Source organism: Carassius gibelio, chromosome A18 (genome assembly GCF_023724105.1).
Source record: "Carassius gibelio isolate Cgi1373 ecotype wild population from Czech Republic chromosome A18, carGib1.2-hapl.c, whole genome shotgun sequence".
Classification (NCBI taxonomy): Eukaryota; Metazoa; Chordata; class Actinopteri; order Cypriniformes; family Cyprinidae; genus Carassius; species Carassius gibelio.
In genome coordinates, this window is record NC_068388.1 from 16076573 (window position 1) to 16095593 (window position 19021).

General features: G+C 36.2%; 1 protein-coding gene across 1 annotated transcript; it reads right to left on the reverse strand.

Moving 5' to 3' along the window:
* Positions 1-6860: 6860 nt before the first annotated feature.
* On the reverse strand, positions 6861-10210 carry LOC127933921 (extracellular calcium-sensing receptor-like). Its single transcript, XM_052531058.1, has 6 exons — positions 9990-10210; positions 9582-9873; positions 8480-9268; positions 8160-8387; positions 7864-7987; positions 6861-7774 (listed from the first exon to the last, which is right to left on the reverse strand). The coding sequence occupies exons 1-6, from the start codon at positions 10208-10210 to the stop codon at positions 6861-6863; spliced, it is 2568 nt and encodes an 855-aa protein (XP_052387018.1).
* Positions 10211-19021: the final 8811 nt, after the last annotated feature.

The following is a 19021-nucleotide window of genomic DNA, read 5'->3' on the forward strand; positions in this document are numbered from 1 at the left end:
AATCTTGTAGATTACAATCTGCAACTAGACGGATGTACTGTTACTTCCTCTACAGTCAGAAATCTGGGTGTTATATTAGACAGCAATTTGTCTTTTGAAAATCATATTTCCAATGTTACAAAAACTGCATTCTTCCATCTTAGAAACATTGCCAAGCTACGAAACATGTTATCTGTTTCTGATGCAGAAAAGCTAGTTCATGCATTCATGACCTCTAGACTGGACTATTGTAATGCACTTCTAGGTGGTTGTCCTGCTTCTTCAATAAACAAGCTACAGGTCGTCCAAAATGCAGCAGCTAGAGTCCTTACGAGGTCAAGAAAATATGATCATATTACCCCAATTTTACAGTCTCTGCACTGGCTACCTATTAAGTTCCGCATCAGTTACAAATTATCATTACTTACCTATAAGGCCCTAAATGGTTTAGCTCCAGCGTACCTAACTAGCCTTCTACCACGCTACAACCCATCACGCTCCCTAAGGTCACAAAACGCTGGACTTTTGGTAGTTCCTAGGATAGCAAAGTCCACTAAAGGAGGTAGAGCCTTCTCACATTTGGCTCCCAAACTCTGGAATAGCCTTCCTGATAATGTTCGGGGTTCAGACACACTCTCTTTGTTTAAATCTAGATTAAAAACACATCTCTTTCGCCAAGCATTCGAATAATGTATCTTTTTAATTGTGAGTGTAGTTGCTTCTGATCAAAGGTGCATTTTTATTCATTAGCTTGGGTTAAACTAATTTTACTTTGTTGGATCAGCAGCTATGCTAATGATGTCTGTATTTTGTTTCTATGTTTTGCCACGGGATTCACATCCCGTGGTAACTAGGATTTACACAAGCTCCAGTCTGGATCCAGAAGAGATGATGCTGACCCTCAGAGGACCTCAGATGATGCTAACCCTGAATGAACAAACAGAACTAACAATTATTCCTAAATGTGTGACTTAATCATCTAATAACTTAATTAATAATATTGATAGTTCATCGTCTAGCTGACTACGTCTTGTATTATTATTATTATTTTTTAGTTTTTCTAAAATCCTGTCAAATGTGCACAAACTACTAGCTACTACTAAATATTGTAGAAACATAATTTTCTGTAAAGTTGCTTTGTAACGATTTGTTTTGTAAAAAGCGCTATACAAATAAACTTGAATATAATTGAATTGAATGAATATGTAACAGAATAAATCAGCGATGACTTGAGACACTCATATTCATATGAAACAGAATAAATCAGTGATGACTTGAGGTCATCATATTCATATGTAACAATAAATCAGTGGTGACTTGAGCTATTCACATTCATTAACAACAGAATAAATCAGTGATTACTTGAGGTCATCATATTCATATGTAACAGAATAAATCAATGATCACTTAAAATATTCATATATAACAATAAATCAGTGATGACTTGAGGTCATCATTTTCATGTTTAACAGAATAAATCAGTGATGACTTGAGACATTCATATTCATATGTAACATAATAAATCAGTGATGACCTGAGGTCATCATATTCATATGTAACATAATAAATCAGTGATGACCTGAGGTCATCATATTCATATGTAACAATAAATCAGTGATGACTTGAGGTCTCATATTCATATGTAACAGAATAAATCAGTGATGACTTGAGGTCATCATATTAAAATGTAACAATAAATCAGTGATGACCTGAAGACATCATATTCATATATAAAATTATAAATCACTGATGACTTGAGGTCATCATATTCATATGTAACAGAATAAATCAGCGATGACTTGAGACACTCATATTCATATGAAACATAATAAATCAGTGATGACCTGAGGTCATCATATTCATATGTAACAATAAATCAGTGATGACTCGAGGTCTCATATTCATATGTAACAGAATAAATCAGTGATGACCTGAGGTCATTATATTCATATGTGACAGAATAAATCAGTGATGACTTGAGGTCATTATATTCATATGTGACAGAATAAATCAGTGATGACTTGAGGTCATCATATTCATATGTGACGGAATAAATCATTGATGACTTGAGGTCATCATATTCATATGTGACAGAATAAATCAGTGATGACTTGAGGTCATCATATTCATATGTGACAGAATAAATCAGTGATGACTTGAGGTCATCATATTCATATGTGACAGAATAAATCAGTGATGACTTGAGGTCATCATATTCATATGTAACAGAATAAATCAGTGATGACCTGAGGTCATCATATTCCCATGTAACAATAAATCAGTGATGACTTGAGGTCATCATATTCATATGTAACAGAATAAATCAGTGATGACTTGAGGTCATCATATTCATATGTGACAGTGTAAATCAGTGATGACTTGAGGTCATCATATTCATATATAACAGAATAAATCATTGATGACTTGAGGTCATCATATTCATATGTAACAGAATAAATCAGTGATGACTTGAGGTCTCATATTCATATGTAACAGAATAAATCAGTAATGACTTAGATATTCATATTCATATATAACAGAATAAATAAGTGATGACTTGAGGACATCATATTCATATGTAACAGAATAAATAAGTGATGACTTGAGGACATCATATTCATATGTAACAGAATAAATCAGTGATGACCTGAGGTCTCATATTCATATGTAACAGAATAAATCAGTAATGACTTAAATATTCATATTCATATATAACAGAATAAATAAGTGATGACTTGAGGGCATCATATTCATATGTAACAGAATAAATAAGTGATCACTTGAGGACATCATATTCATATGTAACAGAATAAATCAGAATGTAACAGAATGTTATTTTGGCGGACTCTGCAGGACACACATAGTGATGACGTCATAAAGTTTGATTGGCTGAGGCAGTTGTTGTCCCAGGGTCATCATAAAAAAATATTGGTCTCAGGACAATGAGGACTTGGCAAAATCAGGATGTGTGCTGTGCTGTGTGGATGTCGCAGGTCGTGACGAGAAATGATACAGGCATACAGAAGATGCTCAGGTCAGATGCTCTCAATCAATATAGCAATACAGGATCCACATAAATGAAATGATATAAAGCTGGAGATTCTGGATTCTATTTTAGATTATGATAGACCAGATATATTTTATAATTTAATGCAGTTTGATAGTTTGCAGTTTGTGTTATTCACTTTCAAAGACAGTGTTTAGAACACACTCACACACACACACACACACACACAAAGCACCTTTATTGAGGTGGTTCATCATACGAAAAACAACATAATACTATTTGTCATAAACAGCAGCTTTTTCTGTAACTTCAAAGTGTTTTCTGTAAAATGATATAAAGATATCGCATTTACTCCACTGTCTCTGGGTATGGGGACACAACAAATTTGGGTAGTCAGAAACAAAAAGGGTATTATTCCTTCCTTCAGTTGGAATAAACTACATGTGCTGGAAAACACATAAACTAGGTTTGAAGTTGCTTAGGCCCTTGCCTGAGCTATACAATCTCAAACTTCAGTTTTGTAAGGGAAACAGGCCAATTTAGCTCAAAGGGAATCATTTAAGATTTTAAAGGGAATTTGAACAGAATCACTGTTTCACGGCTGATCACTAAAGCGCCCTGCGATTCACTGAACGAGCCATTTAACATCAAATCTGCACTGGATATTAATATCCAAAGTATAGTGATAGTGTAGGGTACCAGCCATCTATCTTTCCCAGTATGGAATCCGAGGTTGCGGTCCCCTCCGTTCACGCCTTCGTCCAGAGGTGCCACCGCACTTGGACCAGAGCCTGCGAGACTCTACTCCAAGTGGGGGCGCGCACCAAGGCCAAAGCCGACCGCCACCGGTCTAGGCCTCCCGTATGACGAAGGCATAAACGGAGGGGACCGCAACCTCGGATTCCATACTGGGAAAGATAGGTGGGTCAAAAGGTGTGGCTTTCTACTAAAAACATTCCTCTCCGTTCCGTATCTAATAAATTGGCTCCCAAATTTATCGGCCCGTTTACTGTCACCAAGATCATTAGTCCGGTGACAGTCCACCTCAAACTCCCTCCTACGTACAGGAGAATTCACCCCGCCTTTCATGTATCCAAAATCAAGCCCGTATTTCATTCTCCCATTAATCCGCCTACCCCGGTTCCTCCCCCACCGCGTCTCGTAGATGGGGAAACCACTTATTTGGTTAATCGTATTCTGGACTCTAGAAGGAGGGGACGCGAATTTCAGTACTTGGTGGACTGGGAGGGTTACGGTCCGGAGGAGAGAAGTTGGGTACCTGCTAGGGACATCCTGGATCATTCCCTTATCGATGATTACAATCGACAGGTAAGAGACTCTGGGGACGCCAGGAGGCGTCCTTAGGAGGAGGGGTACTGTCATGGTTCGTGAATGCACCGTCTCCAGCTGTAGTCATGTTGATTGTTTCATGTTAATTCTAACAGACTATATAATGCCTTGTCTTTCGTCTCCTGTTTGTCTGATCGTTGTTTGTAGATTACGGTGTTGATGTCGTGTTCGTGTTGTTCCTGTCTTGATTTGTCTCCGTACTGGTTTCTGTCGGATCCTGTCTTCACTCACGGAATATACTCACCACCATTGGAGTTATCACCACTGTCATCGTCATCAGCGCACTCTACTTCTCAACTCACCCGTCTGTGCTGCCATCGTGGTTCCTGCGTCACTCTCTGGCCTTCCATCATCTCATCCAATCAATAAACTTCCTTTTACTTGCATTTGTCTCCTGTCCTCCATAGCCACCGTTACAGGGATAAATTAAGTGATTGATGGCTGTTCATGTCTATGCAATTTCATGTATTGCTGTAAACTTGGGATTTCACATTTTCATTCTCTTAAACTCATTCTACCCTAACTTTCTATCTTCCTGCAACTTGTGTGAATGTGTGAGTGCGTGTGCTTATGTGTTATATTAGTTTATATGTCTTAGATTTATCTAATAAAGCCTTATTCATATTGAAAAGAGAAGTATCTTGTGTTTTTTGCTTACAAGTTATTGTCTTAAACTGCCGATCTTGTTACTGTGCTAATTTATAGTGTAAACTGCCAGCATTCTTATCATCCAGAACTCAAAATACTCCATTGAAACATCATGACGGCCAAGAATATTTGAAGTCTTGCAAACAACGAAAACTCTCTGAAGCTTCTACGTAACCAGGCAACCCACCAATCACCAGGAGAGTTTTCCCAAAAGATGTCATCCAAACGACAGACCTGCAACCAACGGAGGCGCTGGGATTCACTGAGACGAGGCAACAAGAGAATCTTCAACTTTTCTGAACCCCGATTTTCAGCGCAAATGCAAGTAAAACAAACAAACTTTATTTCTTGCTGAAATACGTGCAAATTGATCTTAAGCAGTAAAGATAAGACACATCTCTGCTTTGGTGATTTTCTTGGTCCGATCTACAGTAATTAATAACTTACTCCTGGGACTTCATGCAAATCCGTTATCATCCTCTTCAGTAACTGTGTGTGTGTGTGTGTGTGTGTGTGTGTGTGCATGCGTGCGTGCGTGCATGTTCATTAGGTTTTAGATCCATGTAATAGAGTAGTTCAATAAATTATTGTTTAATTTATAAAGAATTATTGACTTGTGTGGTGTATTTTAAGATTAAACTTTGCCCAGATCCTGTGCTACCTAGCTCGTAGCTTATAAATTATCATTCTATTTGTATTCTCATTGTCTTTATTAGCCATTAGCCCGGTCCTGGTTTGGCACTTCAGTATTTGAACGAGCTCTTTACATTATAATCCTCCACGTCCGCTGCGTTCTCAAAACTCAAGCAATTTGATAATACCTAGAATATCAAAATCAACTGCGGGCGGCAGATTCTTTTCCTATTTATCGTATTAGCAAACCTAAATGATATTCAGCTAAATTACTGTAATGCCAACTCTGCATGCTATTGTTTTACTGACAGTTGTCAGTTTAATTCAAATACAGTCGCTTTGCAATAGTGTGGTTTGAGTGACTTTTTCTATTTTTTATTACCGGAATTATAAAAGAAAAGAATAGAAACAGAATAAAATAGAATTGTTTTACACTTGAAATTCTGCCCCCCTCACATCTGAAATGCTACACCCCATTTATTTATTCTTTTTTTTTTTTTCCTTTACGAAAGAGTCTGTACCACATGATGATAGATTTTGGTCAGGTGTAAGTCACAATGAATTTTAAGCTTTCAAGAAAAATCCCAAATAAAAGTAGGGATCCGTTGTTTTGTACACAATTTCCCTTGTTCTGGGATCAGTTATTACTTTTGATCAGCTGTTAGCAGCTATTATTATTATTATTATTATTATTATTATTGTTATATAACATCCATCCTGAACTTGTGTCAAAAGGTGTACCACATCGTGCACATACATTTCAATCATAAAACAAACAAAGGGCTATATGATTTATATAGCTGTTAGAAATACAAGCAATTAATGTAAATTCCCATTTTTTGTTAACTGCAAAAAGTCAATGTCATTTTTTATTAAGAAGTACATAATGCAGGTCCAGAGCATGGCTGTGATGGAGATGGTCACTGAGAGTCCACTGTGCCTAGTGCTGACCCAGCCTACACTCCAGAGCCTGCCACAGCCTGTGGAGAGCAGAACTAATGGATCAGACAACAGTGAAAGCAGTGATGCTATTGTGTAACTATTATTTCACGATATGACATTGAAATCCACCAGTTCAACAGGGAAGTGTATGTTTGCTGTCAGTCCAGGCAGTTATAATGAACCTTCTCCAGTTACTATGAAAGCTATCCTTAGTACCCCCCCCCCCCCCCCACCCCCAAATTAATTGCTTTAATGTTGCTTTATACAGCTATGTTGTACAATTGCATGTTTATTTGTGTGTTTAATGTGTTTTAGGTGAAGATTTCCCCATCATTTGTTTCTTTGTGTTCTTCTCAGGTTTTAGTAAAATTATGTAACATTTTGGAGCAAATATGCAAAATAGTAAACTAAAACTCGAAGCTAAAATAGCAAATATCTCCACAGCTACAGTAAATTTTCCAGGAGAACTGACATAAGCTGGTATAAATGTAAGCCAGACAGCACAGAATATGAGCATACTGAATGTGATGAACTTGGCTTCATTGAAGTTATCAGGGAACTTACGAGCAAGAAAAGCTAAAACAAAGCACAAAATTGATAGCAAGCCAGTATAACCCAGAACAGCCCAGAAAGCAAGATCTGAACCTACGTCACATTCTAGGATGATCTTTTCTCTGTAATAGCTCAAATTCATATAAGGAAAAGGAGGGGATATTGTTAACCAAAGCACACATATTATCATCTGTATTAATGTTAAGGAAACAACACTGAGTTGCTGTTGAAGAGGCCCAAACCATTTCATAACATTACTTCCTGGAAGTGTAGCCTTGAAGGCCATTAAAACTACTATAGTTTTCCCTAGAATGCAGGAGATACAGAGGACAAAAGTAATTCCAAATGCTGTGTGACGCAACATACAGGACCACTCAGTGGGCCGACCAATGAAAGTAAGTGAACAGAGAAAACACAAAGTCAATGAAAAGAGCAACAGGAAGCTCAGCTCTGAGTTGTTGGCTCTGACAATAGGTGTTTCTTTGTGAAGATAAAACAGAAAAGATACAATTGTTGTTAACAACACTCCAATGAAGGAGAAAATACAAAGCACCATCCCCATGATTTCTGTATAGGAAAGGAATTCAATCACTTTTAATACACATCTGTCATTACTTTCATTTGACCAGTACTCCAAATCACAAGGAAAGCAGTCATTAGAATCTGTGAAAGAATTTCAAGAAAAGTTTACTGAATGGAAAGTGTATGATGAAGTCACTTGATCAATGAGAATTATACAGCATGTATTTTACCCGTGCCATTACTGATTTCTCCTTCTCCACATGGAATACAGTCATAGCAGCAGACAGGTCGTCCTTTTTGCACAGCCTTCCTAGTTCCAGGGGGGCAGGTCTCACTGCACACGGACACAGGCAACTATAAGAAAATAAGTTGGCTAATAAATATCATGTTGTCACCATGACATAATTTCCCCCTGCAATTTCAATAATATTCCCACTTGTTCTTTAGTGCTGTCCTTTTCATGATTTTAACATATATTTGATTTTAATAAATATTTTTTATTTTTCATGTGCCCTCAACAATGTACCTGTCCACTGTCCCCTGTCCATAGAATGTGTTCCTGATTGACTTGAAGATGTTGCTCTGAAGGCAGTGAGCTGTCATAGAAGCCCACATTCTTAAACTGCAGACTTCCATCCTGAACAGGCTGCCAGTTAACAAGGTCATATCTTGCCACTGGATTACCACTTGCATCAAAGAAAATTTCTTCACCTGTTTTGACTGTGAACTTCACACCTCCGATATACTCTAACACCTGAGAACATAGATCCTTTATTTCTATTGTAAGTAGTTTCATTATTATTATTATTATTTTTTTTCTATTGTTATTTTATGAGCTCTAAATACCTTTTGTGGTGTTGGTCGTTCTCCTTTGCTGCTTTTGGTGGAGGATTTAATGTCTTTTAATATATTATGTAGTGTTTGTGCAATAGCATACACTGCAGTGTACACTTTATTTGCTATTCGTAGCTCTGACACATCAGTATATTCATTTTGCAGCTCTGCAATTCTCTCTGAACCAGTACAGCCACCACTACCACTGTTACTTAAAGAGCACTGAAAAGTTGTTTCCCAGAATTCTTTTAACAGTTCATTGTTTGGTTCTTGATCAGGGTGCACATTCACTAGGAACTCCCGCAGGCCCATAAGTTTGGCATTTGCTATAGCAAAACCCACAGCTCCAGAAAGAAAACTGTATTCCTTTGTTTCTGCAAGAGTTCGGGAAGTGATCCAGGACTCACTACCAACCCATTGTATTCCTGTGATGTTGTGCTGTGAAATTACTTTCAGGAGGGGAACAAAATCTCCTAATGCAATAAAAGCCAGTACCACCCTGGCGGTGCCCTTTTTTATCACTTCCACCGTCTTCAGGAACTGGTCTTGTGGATCAGTTTTAAATATGGCCTCTGAGTATTCAATACAAATCCCTTCTTCTTTTGCAGACTCCTCAAATGCTGCAATGCCATTACTACCATAGTCACTGCGACTCCTTACTGTCCCAACCCAGGTCCAGCCAAAGTGCTTGACAAGTTTGGCTAGTGCTCTGCTTTGATAATAATCACTGGGTATTGTTCTGAAGAAGGATGGATACATTTTTCTGTTACTCAGGCATGCACATGTGGCAAAATGACTAATCTGCAAGAAGAAAAATGCAGAGTATATTAACAGTTATTTAATCTTTTTTTTTTTTTACTCATTAATCCACTATACATTATATGCTCTTTTTTTTTCTTTCGCAAAAATGTATAAGAGGGGAACAAAAACAATACATAATTACTACACAAATAGCATAACTATTATAAACATACTACTACAATCTAAACATATTTAAGACATTGGTTTCTAAATTTACAACAATTGCTTTAAATTAGTTTAAATATGCCTTGCAGTTGTTTATCATACACTTATTAAAAATGATAACAAGCAGCAGATAAGTAAGATTTCTCACAACAGGTAAGCTGAATGGACCAACTAAAGATGCCAAACCAATGGTGGGAGAGGAGTTTGATTCTCCAACAATGGCATGAACAGCTGGTGGTCTAGAGCAGGATGTATCACTTAAAGTCTCTTCATAACCATTCATCAAAGCCATGCCTGAGAGTACAGTCAGAGCTACAGAGCTACAGGAATCATATATCTTATAGCCCAAAGAAACACCAGGCAACAGTTGTGTGCTATTATTAATCTCCTCAATTGCAAAAATCAGTGTCTGAGCAAATTTGAACTCACGCAAGTTGAAGCTGTGAAAATAAAAAAAATTAGTTGTGTATTTACATTCTGCAAAGGATTCTCAGAATCATGTTCAACTGTTTATTTATCCTCATGTTTTCTCTAAAATAGTTACTTTAATACAGACCTGATGCATGTTGTTGACTCTGGTTTGGAAGTGAATGGATGCATCTTTAGCAGAGCACTTCTATGGAATGAGAAAATTGCCCCGATATTAATGTCTTTATGCGCAGAAAGTAGTGGAAGGGCAGGCAGACCAAGCAGTCTGCAGACTTGTGCTGAAGCTGGCACACAGACCCCATACACCACCAGTAACAGTAGCACCAGTGGTATAGTCCTTTTTGCCATGTTAATAAATACACAGGACAGGAACCTCTGAGGCAGAACAAGGACAGTCCTGCCTTTTATTGTTTAATTATTATTATTATTATTATTTTTTTTTTGTCCTTTGGGGTTGGCGTACCCAATCCTTAACGATCATGAGCGTTAATGTTCAGTCAAACAAAATTTAATCAGACACCTTCAACATTTCACACATTATCACAGTTAATTCGCTTTAGTTTAGAACATCTATACATCTTAATAATGTCATGTAACACTTAAGCAAAACTTGGCCAGGTTTAAGTGAAAAAAAATTTGCCACAAATTTTTATATATATATATATATATATATATATATATATATATATATATATATATATATATATATGCTGTAAATTCACTGCAATTACAGCTAGTAGAGTACAAGGAATATACAGGTTTTTTATTTATTTATTTATTATTACAATATAGTACTGTATTAATACAACAGTGTTACTGTGATTATAGTAGCATTATTACAGTAAAATGATGTAATTTATTGTAAGTAATTACAGTTTCACTGAAGAATCTAGCTCACTTCCAGATGTCCAGACAGTCTATCATCAGGGAGAACATGGTGATAAACAACAAAGGTGTCCAGCCAGTCTTGAACTGGGGAAGCTGTGGGGTGTGGGGGAGCATCAATACTAGCCCATCAAGTGTGTAGAGCCCTTGTCTCTTCTCTGCTTTCCTGCCCATCTGGAAGTTGATTCCACAAAAAGTTCTGAAAATAGAGAGAGTGAAAAAAGTTTACATATCTGTTAATGATGATAAAAAAATAAAAATAATAATTATAAAATTCAACAAAATATTCCTACTTGCTCATTGAAAAAAAAAAAGGACATTGATGTATTTATTTAACACTAACACATTTAACAACTTAACACTTAGATTTACATTGGCTTTTACATTGTTTTCCTGAAATATGTAATGTCACTGTATGTACTGTAAATTGTATGTCGCTTTGGATAAAAGTGTCTGCAAAATACTACTGTCCCACCGGTGGGCCACTTGCCATTACATGTTTTAAACAGTAATATCTTAGTCTGAACCTAAATTAATCTTGACAAACTATATATCATTGGAAAGCTTAAAGACTGTAGTTTTGATATGTGGTGACTTATTTTTTTTTTTTTATATATTTTACAGAGCAACTGTAATTTATTAATATGCAAGAAGACTACTCAGAGTCAGTGCGTTCTGACCTTTACTTTGAAATAGTGATGCATAGATAAAATCATGAAAAATCTGTAAAACTCTCTATTCATTATCATGGAGAGTGTTCAAAAGATAACATCCATTGTATTTTTTGAGAAAAAAAAAGGTCCAGGGTTCTCATAGCATGTCTTTTGTTTTGTTTTTAAAATTTAAAACCGTTTAAGTTGGAAATGTCATTTTTACGTCTATGCTCAAAAAGTGGATCCGACAGTTAACAGGCAGGGGTCATATGATGCAGCTAAAAATATTTTTTGTGTGTTTTTGGTGTAATGTTTTCATGGTTAAAAAAAAAAAAAAAAACACTATTACCAATATTGTTTCTCCTCTATGCCCTGTCTTCTGAAACCTGACTGTTTTTACATAGCTTATCATTCTGAAAAGCGAGGTGTGCTCTGATTGGCCAGCTATCCAGTGCATTGTGATTGGCCGAATACCTAAAGTGTGTGATGAAAATATTTAAGCCCCTTAACATACTGTGCCTTAACATACTGCATAACAGAGCAGATGGAAACTGCTATCCAATTATAGGGTTTATTTGCCAAATTTGAATGATGGATCTATTTTCTTTATTAGTGTGTAAACAGTTTAAAAATACATTTGAACAAACTCAAGTGTGCTTGAGGCCTCTTTAGGATACTGTAAGTTAAACACATAGTAAGCAGCGAAGGTCACATCCACTCCATTCAGAAAGTTGTTGTAGGGGCCCCATTACAATAGTTCCTTCCATGGACATCATCCACTTGCCTGCCCTTAACACAATGATCACTAAAAGAGCACTAGAAAGCAGTGTTGACATGATGGGAGAAAGTACCAAATTTATCTGGTGGGAAACAAAGTTATGGTATGTTTTTTTTATTTTTTTTATTTAGAATAGGAATTTTATGGATGCAATAGGCTTATGTTGAATTACGGTCTTTCCTTTCTTCTTTGACATATCCATTTAACAACTATTAACTGGGCTTGAAGCAAGGAAACTTTCTGTGCCTGAAATATGGTCAGGGTGCAATAAATCAGTGTGCCTATAAAATAAATAAAAAGTTACCTAGTTTAAATTTGGCTGCTATCCCCTTCAAAGTAGTCTCCTTGTGTAATGAGTGAAACATAGCTCTCAGTCCACCTGTCTTGGTTGGAACACTTCCTGGAAGTCTTGCTATGCTATCCAGCACCATCTGAGACATGTTTTGGATCTCATCTACTGTGTCAAAATGGTAACCCAGTTTTAATTTTTGAAAACTTGCACATTTTCCATGGGCTATGAGCATGTGCGTTGTCACATTGGAGCACACTGAATCTCTTAGATCCACTTAAATAACATGTTCCAGAGAGTGTTTCAACTGACGCAGAAGCACTGAGAGCTGTGTATTACTGGACAAGAAGTCTAGAGAGCTGGTGTCACTCGGCAACTGTCTTGCAGAGGTTTTTGAAATTGTGCAACTTTCTAGCACATCTCTTGAAGAAAGAGTGCTTACTCTTGAACCTGAGAGTCCAAAGGTGAATTAAGGGGCCAAACTCTGTCATGAGCTGTGGATAATGAAGCAGGTAGTGGTGTTTGGGCTTCAGGGGCTGATTAGGAAAGAGCTGTCTTTAAAGTATAGGTAGTCCTCAATAAGTATTTTAAGATAAGCAACCTGATCTGTAGTCATTGCTGGTACAAACGAGTTATATGATTTCTCTAAACTGCAACACATTTTCACATGGATTCTTAATCCTATCTTCCCACCAGGAGGGATGAAGGAAACACCAGTTCTGGGTTGCATGTCCATTAAGTTTATTGCTACCTGGTGAAACATCAGCTGGTTTATCATGGGCATCATTCCCCTGATACTTTAACTGATCTATGCACCTGTTGAAATGTAGATAATTAAAATGTTTTTCCTTAACTAAATAACCAATAAACAAAGCAAGGTCACTCAAAACAATGCCTTCAAACAGGTCATGTCCAAGACATGGGGGCAACCCAGGATGGCAAACAAGAAAAGATAGTTGGTTAAATGAAGAGTATTATTTGATGCCACACTCAGAATTCCTGCCAGTGGTGCCTAATTCCTGCAGATCATTCTGATAGGACTGTTCTGTTAGTGTGTTGCCACATAATAGTGGAGAGTTCTGAATAGCAGCTCTTTCTACATCACAGCATCTGCAGAAGTAATGGCTCTTATTGAAGTTCTCAAAACAGACGACACTACGAGACCCTAAATTGTCACCTGATCTGTGGTGAATCTATTATGAGGCAAAATATCTGTCTGAGTTAGGTAAACTGCTACACTGTAAAAAAAAGTCCGTAAATATACAGTACAATATACCGTAATAATTTAAAGGAATTGTCCGTATTTTCTTTTTACAGGTGTTTCTCCATATTTTTTAAATTACGCTTTGCATTGTGGGTACAAGAAGCTCAGTCGACAATCGGCGCGAAACCAGTGCTTGCGCAGGCACCATTATTCACGGAGATAGTATCGGTCAAAATCTCATTTTAAAGTCGGATTTAGGATTTTGAGAATGGTTCTTACTCTTCCTTTGTAAATTATGTTTTGTTAAATGTAACAAACTGTAACGTTAACTTAGTTGCTGCCTGGCTTGTTTGGCAAATGGATATCGGAGCCGTCGCATTCATTTTCAGCATAACGTTAAGTTACCGTCTCATCTTACACTTCTAACGTTATACAGTGTGGAGGTAGGTGTAACAGTACTCACTCTCAGTTTTATAAATAAAGGTTTATTAACTTTTTATTGTTAATGCAGTGTAACGTTTTTGTTAATGAGCATCTCCTAAGGCATCCGGCATATTAATGTTACTGAGGTGATATTGAGCAGCTGTGATAACGTTAAATCTGAAGTGCGTTAACTTCTGTGTTTAGAGCACTTTATGCCTTCAACAGGAGCTGGCAGAGTAATGGGCAAGAAAAGAAGACACCATGAACGTTACGACTTTATGTTTTAAAAGCGATTATACGACCAGGAGAAGATCTGACATCATTGAGTTCTTCAAGGATAACACACCTTTTCTGCCGAACGAGGTAGGTTTATACATTTTATAGGCTTGTTTATGTTAAACACACACACACACACACACACACACACACTCGGTAAGTTAATTCTGTAACTTTACTGGCACACTGTCCGTGAACGCATAACGTACGTCGTGCACGCGCAGAGAATGCCCCTTCAGAGAGCGCCCCAGGAGCGCATTGAGTTCTTCTTCTTCTTCTTCTTCTTTAGTTTTTTTATGGCGGTTGGCAAACCAACTTAACGGTGCATTACCGCCACCGACTGGGCTGGAGTGTGAATCAGGAGATATTGGATCTTAAAAAAATAAATAAAAAATAAAAAAAAAATAATTAACAAAAATAATAATAATAATAATTAAATCCTACTGGCTAAGTCGGTGTCTCTTAAGAAACTTAAAAACAAATTGATGAATGTTACTGGATGCTTTCCCTAATAAACCTTGTATTGTAAAATTATTCTGATTGACACTTCTGAGAGACTGAAAAAGCTGGTTTCTTTCTTGGCTATACTTTGTGCACTGAAATAAAATATGTTCTACAGTTTCTAAATGACTGCAGTATTGGCAGTTCCCTGTTGGATGTTTCCCTATTATTTTCAATGAAGAATTGAGCCCAGTGTGTCCTATTCTTAACCGTGTAATTATACTTTCTTCTCTTCTACTCCTACACTCTGTCCTTCCTATATCCACTTCTGATTGTATATTATATAAATGCCTTCCTTTATCTTCATCCACCCAATACTCCTGCCATTTTGATCTTGCATATGCTTTAATGAATGTTTTAGCTTCAGATTTACTATATGGAACTTGTAATATTCTATTGTGTTTCAGTGTTTGTTTTGCAAGTTTATCAACCTCCTCATTCCCTTTCACTCCGACATGTGCAGGTACCCAGAGAAACCTGATTTTTAAATCCTTTGCATTTAACTTATGCAAAACCATAAACATTTTATGAATTATATCATCTCTTATAGATTTCCCATTTTTTATGCTTTCTAAAGCTGAATAACTATCAGATATAATCACTGAGTTATTTAACTCATTTCCCTCTACCCATTCCAAGGCCAACAAAATTGCAACCAGCTCTGTTGTGTATACTGATAAATGATCTGTTATTCTTTCCTGACATATTACCCCATTCTTTGGAATATATACTGCTGACCCAGCGTGTCCTGTCTTTGGATCCTTAGAACCATCTGTAAATATGAATGTGTCTTCAGGGAAATGCATATCCAGATAATATTTAACAATATCCCTCACTGCTACTTCCTTTGACTTACTTTTTATTTTCTTATGAATGCCTAAATCTACATCTGGTATAGGGAAAAACCATGGTGGAATAGGAGGGACTGAAACCGTTGAACAGTACTGTAATTTATGTAACCCAATATTCTCAGCTTTCGCATCGCCAATCCACCCAAAACTTTTGTAATTGGACTTTCCATGTTCCCAGCAATCTTTTAAGATAGCTTTAGCTGGGTGGCTATCAACTTGTCCCTTCACATTAATCCAGTATGCTAACATCAGTTGTATCCTTCTGATCCTCAAAGGCATCTCACCCATTTCCACTTGCATAGAAGATACCGGGGATGTTTTAAAAGATCCACTACATATCCTTAGAGCCTGAGCTTGCATGACATCCAAAGCTTTGATGTTAGACTCCGCATTGAGTTCTCTCTCACTTACACATACAAATCACGCAAAATTGTCAAAATGAGAATATTTGGCGAGTGACAGTCTTAAATAAGTCTTGACTGATGTAAAGAGTTGGGAGGTGTCAGATGTCTGTCGTTATGAGACATGTTTTAAAGTTACATGACAGTAGTTCATGAGATTCATGGTGTTTCTTTTCATTTTCTTTTCTAATGGCAGGTCATAATTGCTGCTGTACTTTGCGTCCCAAGCACCCCCTGCATTCTTATCATGGGTTTGTATTCTGTTTTATTTATTAAGTTTTTATTTATTTATAGCAAAATTCAATTTGAAATGTAATATGCAAAATGGCAATGCAATATGCAAAAAGGCAATGGGTTTCTGTATTTGATTGTACATTTTTTTTTCATACAAATGTTTAATATTTAGTGCAAAATGAATAATCTATTATATAGTTTACATTTGCCATTTCCTAAACTAGTTTTAATATGCAAAATAAAAACATTTTAATGCTTTATAAGTTGCACAATTCAAATTAACATATATTACACAAATTTATTAGATATGGTTAATATGTCCAAGCAAAAACTATAGTAAAATTATCATTTAAATGCAGTTTTTCCTAAATAAATTTTGACTTGGGGGTAGGACACTTGGGATTGCATTTTCATCATAATACAGCATGATAATTGTAGCAAAATACAGGGAGAATTTCAGAATGCATTCTGAGCCAAAGGTGCTGCAAAGTGGTGTTTTAAATTTCTATTATTCTTAGTGCATTGAAGAAGTGGATTACATACAAGATGTTACATACAAGATGTTTCAATTGTATTTTCACTTGATATCTCACGATGAATAAAAAGTCAATGTGGATTTGAAATGCATTTGAAAATGCAACACCCCCCTGGCCTGTCAATCGTTAGGCTACATCAAGATGGGGCTGGGCAACAGGACACACAATAAGTCAATATTCAGTCAACCAAATGCTTTCCACACCGACTTAAACTAAATTCGTCGCAAGGTATTTAAATGAAAATGCTATTGAAGCGTCTTATATGTAAGAGTCAATACATTTAAGAAAAATAAAGATTTAAATCACCATTTTGCTGCACATTTGGCTCAGAATGCATTCTGAAATTTTCACAGCATTTTTGCTGCAATTATTATGAGGTATTATAATGAAAATGTGTTCTACCCTCAAGTCTAAATGCATTTAGGAAAAATGTCAAAAGTATGTCAAAAAATGTTCACAAATTTTGCTACAGTTTTTGCTTGGACATCTAATCAATTTGGGTAATACATTTTTCATTTTAATTTTGCAACTTATAAAGTGTTTAAATATTTTTAATTTGCATATTAAAACTAGTGTAGAAAATGGCAAATGTAAATCATATAACAGAATTTTCATTTTGAACAAAATTTTGGACACATGTATGGTGAAATGTAAATTAAAACACATAACTACATTACCATTTTACGTATTGCATTGTCATTTTGCATATTTCAAATTGCTACCCATATGATTCCATATTTATTTACCATTAGGGATGTTCAACACTGACAAAAAATTTGTCATTGAGTTGTTAATTCAGTTAACTTGGTTAGTGAAGTTGTTTGTGTAGGAAAGATTTAATCAATGTTTGGAGTGGCTTTCTGAATTTACAATGTGTTGTTTATAATTTCTTTGTTTGTTGTTATTTGTGATTCCAGATTGCTGTCATACAAGTTACCATGTCCTCCCCCATTGAGACTGAGCTACAAATTCCCTTTGTTTTATTTTAAACATAAAACATCCGGAGGAGAATGGCACCTACGATGGAATTCATACAAATGTAAGGAACATATCTAAAGAAACCGTGTATAAAGCATTTTATGTTGCTTGTTTGTGGAAAATAATTAAAGGGTTAGTTCAGTCAAAAATGAAAAATTCTGTCATTAATCACTCACTCTCATGTTGTTCCAAACCTGTTAGACCTTCGTTCATCTTCAGAACACAAATTAAGATTTTTGATGGAATCTGAAAGCTTTCTGACCCTGCATATACAGCAAGGGCCCTACCACGATCAAGGCACAGAAACATAGTATAAGGACATTGTTAAAATGGTCCATGTGACATCAGTGGTTCAACTGTAATTTTACAAAAATATTACTTTTATTACTTAAGTAAACAAAATGACAACTTTATTCAATGATTTATCCTCTCCTGGGAGAGTGCCGCCATTAACTAGAGTACCACTACGGATGCGTTTGCATTAATTTGCCAATAAACAAGGTGCAGCGCATGCAGGGTCTACGTCAACAGCACCACACACATTCCCCATGGGTCAGAGAGCTCTCGAATTTTATCACAAATATCTTAATTTGTGATCTGAAGATAACTGAATGACTTAACAGATATTTTATAAGCAATGTTTAAAATCCTGAACGAGCGTCAAAGGTTCAGATGAAGGAATCTATGCTTCCAAGACTCATGTATGAACTACTTATAGATTCCGTGTAAATTTTAGTTTTTTTTTTTTTTTTTTTTAAATCTCAATTTAGGACTTGGACTAAAAATGCAGCAAAAGAAAAAGTAGTTTCCTCAAACGGGCACATAGCAAGAGATACTAAATTCACACAAACATGTCAGTTGTAGATGCAGATAATTTAGCATGAATAAGAGGTTAGTTATCTAACTAGGGTTAGTTCACCCATAATATTATATGAATAATCTCATACCAATCCTGTTAGACTTTTGTTCATTTTTGGAACACTAACGAAGACCCTTTTTAATGAAATCTGACAGCTGTACTGTATTGGACGTTGAAATGGTAGTTGCATATGCTGTCAATTGAGGGACAGAAAGCACAGATTTCATTAAAAATACTCTTCATTTGTGTTTCAAAGATGAATGGAAATCGTATGGATTTGAAATAATATGA

What these genes read in the sequence shown, in the direction of transcription:
- LOC127933921 (XM_052531058.1), bottom strand. Translation starts at nt 10,210, where the DNA reads ATGGCAAAAAGGACTATACCACTGGTGCTACTGTTACTGGTGGTGTAT. An exon ending in GAGTCAACAACATGCATCAG is followed by an intron (nt 9,874 to 9,989) that starts GTCTGTATTAAA and finishes TTATTTTCACAG; the next exon opens with CTTCAACTTGCGTGAGTTCA. An exon ending in AGAAATCAGTAATGGCACGG is followed by an intron (nt 7,775 to 7,863) that starts GTAAAATACATG and finishes ATTCTTTCACAG; the next exon opens with ATTCTAATGACTGCTTTCCT.